The sequence below is a fragment of the Alexandromys fortis genome, unplaced genomic scaffold (assembly GCF_014885135.2).
Source record: "Alexandromys fortis isolate MF-2015 unplaced genomic scaffold, M_Fortis_MF-2015_v1.1 scaffold_151, whole genome shotgun sequence".
Lineage (NCBI taxonomy): Eukaryota > Metazoa > Chordata > Mammalia > Rodentia > Cricetidae > Alexandromys > Alexandromys fortis.
The window spans coordinates 3,468,808-3,473,829 of NW_026068043.1; the positions used below are offsets into that span (position 1 = coordinate 3,468,808).

General features: G+C 50.1%; 1 protein-coding gene across 9 annotated transcripts in view; it reads left to right on the top strand.

Moving 5' to 3' along the window:
• Positions 1–3,981, top strand: part of Auts2 (activator of transcription and developmental regulator AUTS2) — a 1,106,765-nt gene extending 1,102,784 nt beyond the window's left edge. For all 9 annotated transcript variants that reach the window (XM_050166142.1, XM_050166146.1, XM_050166147.1 and 6 more), the window contains one exon: positions 1,069–3,981. In XM_050166142.1, the coding sequence (XP_050022099.1) occupies positions 1,069–2,326 (1,258 nt within the window). In that variant the 3' untranslated portion in view covers positions 2,327–3,981. The remainder of the gene's footprint in view (positions 1–1,068) is intronic.
• The last annotated feature ends 1,041 nt before the right edge of the window (positions 3,982–5,022 follow it).

Sequence of the window (5,022 nt, forward strand, 5' to 3'; positions counted from 1 at the left end):
GAGTGTGCCACCCCCGCCTGGCTCACTTACTGTTGAGTAGGATGTAGACTGTAGTCAGCAGGCTTCTTTTGGTTTTTCTTGATGGAGAAGAGGCCTCTTGTACTGAAGTCAGGAAATTTGACAGATATTTTATCTTTTTTCCCCTTTAGGGCTCATCTTGTCAGCCTGTGTATGTTAGCAGGAAGCAGGACTTCCTTCCCCCATCTTCCCCAGCACCCCCACAGTGGTCCCCTGCACTGTGGTCTCTGCCACCTTTGGTCCACACAACTTCCGGCTTCTCCCCTCACCTTTTCCACATCCATCTTGAGATGGGCCCTGGGAACCATCAGCTCTCTTCTCTCTTCTTAACTTTCTGAGTTTGGACTGTTTAACATCTGTTATTGTCTTTTTATCCCCAGTACGTAGACATCCTGACCAAGCCTGAAAATTTCCTTTCACGGTCTCTTCATGGGTCCTTTCCTACAGGGTCCTCAGTCAGTGAGGTTTTGTCTGCTACTGCCTAGTCTGTCTCTGCATGAGACTGGAGCGCTCTGACAATCCAGTGCTCTGACAATCCAGCTATCTGGAGGGTGGGGCTGCCTTTCCAACGACCCTTAGTGTATACTCACATTCTTCAACCTGAAGAAGTGCCTTTGTTCCCAGGGTCAGCTGTGGAAATCCCCTGTCTGTATTAAACCCTTGCCCTCCTCAATTTTATATCCAGAGTCAGAAGAAGTCGTAATTTGTGCTTGGCCTGTACTCTTAACCCAAAGCTTTCCCGAGACGCTAACCACGTGGACTGTCTTGCAGTGTTCCCCAGTGACCACCCTGGTCCACAGTGGCTCTCTGTGCACTTCCTTGGTGACCTTGATCAAGGCAGGTCCCTGGGACCCCCACTCACCCTCATCTGTAGGCCTTCACCCATGAAGCTGCCTCTAGAATCTAGATTAGAGCAGGTGGCTGACTTTGCCCTGACATGGGGCACTGCCCTGCTACCTGGGTGAGCTAGCTGTCTTCACCACCATCTCATCGACTGCTCCTTGCCTGCCTGGCAAGCCCATTTCATGTTTTCCCCTCTCCCCCTCACAGGGAAAGCGTTGAAAAAAGACACCCCAGCCATCCTTCCCCAGTACCTCCCGTCCCGGTGAGCGCCCTGGGCCATAACCGCAGCTCTACCGATCCGACGACCAGGGGTCATTTGAATACTGAGGCTCGTGAGAAAGATAAACCAAAAGAGAGGGAGAGAGACCACTCGGGATCCCGAAAGGACCTGACCACCGAAGAGCACAAAGCCAAGGAAGGCCACCTGCCCGAGAGAGACGGGCATAGCCACGAGGGACGTGTAGCAGGCGAGGAACCCAAGCAACTGTCCCGGGTGCCATCACCCTATGTGAGGACACCAGGTGTGGATAGCACGAGGCCTAACAGCACCTCCAGCCGGGAGGCCGAGCCACGCAAGGGTGAGCCGGCCTATGAGAACCCCAAGAAGAGCGCCGAGGTCAAGGTCAAAGAGGAACGCAAGGAAGACCACGACCTACCTACAGAGGGCACACAGGCCCACAGGACCTCAGAGGCACCTCCACCCAGCTCCTCAGCCAGCGCCAGCGTGCACCCGGGGCCTCTGGCATCCATGCCCATGACCGTGGGAGTGACCGGTATCCATGCCATGAACAGTATCGGTAGTCTGGACAGGACACGCATGATGACCCCGTTTATGGGCCTCAGCCCAATCCCAGGGGGAGAGCGCTTCCCATACCCCTCTTTCCACTGGGACCCCATGAGGGACCCCTTGAGGGATCCTTACCGTGACTTGGACATGCACCGAAGGGACCCTCTGGGCAGGGACTTCCTGCTCAGGAATGACCCCCTGCACCGGCTCTCCACACCCCGGTTGTACGAAGCCGACCGCTCCTTCAGGGACAGGGAGCCTCATGATTATAGCCACCACCACCACCACCACCACCACCCGCTAGCTGTGGACCCTCGACGGGAACATGAACGGGGCGGACACCTAGATGAGCGCGAGCGGCTGCACGTGCTTCGGGAGGACTATGAGCACCCACGGTTGCACCCTGTGCACCCCGCTTCTCTGGATGGACACCTCCCACACCCGAGCCTGCTCACGCCAGGCCTGCCCAGTATGCACTACCCTCGCATCAGCCCTACTGCGGGCCACCAGAATGGACTGCTCAACAAGACCCCGCCCACCGCGGCACTCAGCGCCCCACCTCCGCTCATTTCCACACTGGGGGGCCGCCCAGGATCCCCCCGGAGGACTACGCCTCTGTCGGCTGAAATCCGAGAAAGGCCACCGTCCCACACACTGAAGGACATCGAAGCTCGATAAGTCAGGAGGACGAGGCAGACCTCAGAGTTGGGGAAAAAACCCCAGGGACACCCCCCAAGACTCAAGAGACAACTCCTGCACCCCCAGAATTGAGAGGTGCAGAGCTCCAACTCTTCCCCTTGGGAAAAAAAATGGACAGAGACTCCGTTTGGGTGTTGAAATGTTTTGTATATTAATGTTGGGATTTTTCTGACCTTTTAGCCAGTCCTGTTTGTCCTTACATCTCCTTACTTTTTTAATTTTGTTGTTCCTTGCATCAAATTTTGATTTGAACCAAAACGGTGAAGGTAATGACACACAAGGATCTGATGCTATGGGGGTGAGGGGCACCTGTCAATCACCCAGAGCTGTCCCAGAGGAGGAGGCGTGTACATAGAGTGTAAAAAGAGATTGCTTCATGAGCTGACGGTTCATATATGCAAAAGATAAAGACGAAAGCTTTACTTGTACAGATGTAAATAGGTAAAGATTAAGTAACATAATACATTAATACTTCTTCAAATGTGCTATTTACAAGTCTAATATCCGTGAACTCGGCCCTCCAAGGAGGCCCTGTTCCCATCTGCTAAACCCTTCAACTATGCAATGAACACGAGGGCTTTCCCCCAAAGCCCATAAATCTCAAAGGAGCCTTTTCAAATCCATTTACAACATATTTAAGGTCATATTTTCCCTGAACAAGCGCTTACCTGAGATGTTATACAACTGTTTTCCTCCCCCCCCCCAGTTTGTTTTTTTGTTTTTCAGATGGAGAGAACAGCCCCCCCCCCTTTTTTTTTCTTTAAATCCGGAGCCCAGGCTAGAACTTTGCATCTGAAGTTGCTGCTTGTGGTCTTCCCTGGAGAAATGGGGAAAGGTGTGCCCGCTCCCTTGTGCCCCTCTGGAAGTGTAACTAAGCCAGAAGCAGCTTTGCCCAGGGAAGATGGGATTAGTCTTTGATAATCAGAGGCAGATGGGCAGTGTCTGCCAGGCGCAGACAGGTCACCAGAATTTCTGGTCACCCCTGAGGCCGTGATGTTGCAGGCAACTTTTAAGTGGGAACCTCGCCTTTCCCACCCTCCACCCTGAGTCCTATCTCATAGCATGTACACACTTCCTCGTTCATAATGTTATTTACGGACACTCACACAGATCCTGAAAGAACGCCGTCCGGGTTTTCTTCGCGGATGGGTATGTTTCCACGGTAACTGCCGAATTGAAGGTACACAGAGCGCAATGTGAATCTCTGATATTCCAATAGGAAATGGAAGCCTGGGAAGAGCTGAACAAGTAGATTGTGTAAGAGCCATCAGGAATTACCGAGGGCGAAAGGTGGCAGAAGTGTGTGCGTGAGTGTGTGTGTGTGTTTGTGTGTGCACGCACGCGTGCGTGCGCATGTGCGTGCTCTTGTGCCAGCGTGTGAGTGCCTGTGTGTGTGCTCTTGTGCAAGTGTGTGCACTCGTGTGTGTGTATGTTGAGTTTTCATCAGTCTTAATGTCTTCATGACAATTTTATAAAGACATTAACCCTCTTGTCTACATATTTGGAGAGAATATGACTTTACTAGCCGAGAAAATACAATATATCTTGTCTACTGGCCTGTAAAATACATGTAAGAAATAAAGATTAGTCCCATTTGGTCCTCTAGTATATTAAAGTGCTACCTGACATTGTTACCCTGTTTGTTTGTTTTTTTCCAAAAAAAGAAAAAAAATTGTAAACTACAGACCATTGTTTTTAAAAGCAGAGAGATCTATTTTAGTAGGCCACTGAAGGTTTAGTTGTGAATTCAGATTTTGTGGACACCAGACGTGTGCAGTGTTTTCTTTATTTTTCTTTTTTTTTCTGTTTGTTTTGTTTCATTTTTTTTTAAGATAACAACTAAGAAAAAAAAAAAAAAAACCTCCCCAGGATTCTGTGCACTGGAAACCGTAGTGGTAGCTCTCAGCATTGTAAAGGGGTTTCTCTGTACAGGCCTTTTGCTGTTTCTCTTATATGTAAAAAAAAAAAAAAAAAAAAAAAAAAAAAAAAGAAAAAAACTTAAGTCCTTTCCGGATCCTACTCGAACAGGAAGGGAAGCAACGGAATCTTTAGCATGTCTCATTGGAGGAGCCTCCGTGTGTAATGTAAGTGTACCATGTTATTAAAAAATGTGAACCAAGTTTCCAGAGTTTCTTTGTGCGAGGTGCCACTCACAGTTAGGAAAGAAGCCTCCTCTAGAACTCTAGACTGAGTTCTAGAAAAGACTCCCCCAACTCACCCCCACCCCTGGCCTTGCATCCCCCCAGGGCCAGAATAGTAAGGTCCTCTCACCCTCCCAAAACAGGTACTGACCAGCAACTGGTCCAGCATCCTTTGGCCATGGCGCATCTGTTTATGTGTTCACTTTGTATGTTCTGAATAAAAGAAATATCCCCAGGGAACCGGTTGTAGCTCAGTCGGAAGAATCTTCACCTAGCAGGCATGAAGCCCTGAGGTCCACCCCCAGCACTGAAGAAATCGGATAGGATTGGGGAGGCGGAGGCAGAAGGATTAGAAATTCCAGGTCTTGACCAGTGAGGGGGCTCAGCAAGGATAAAGCATTTGCCGTCACGCCCTACAATTTGAGTTTCATCACTGGGACCCACTTGGAAGGAGAGAATTGACTCCTGAAAAGCTCGCTCTCTCTCTCTTTCTCTCTCTCTCTCTCTCTCTCTCTCTCTCTCTCTCTCTCTCAC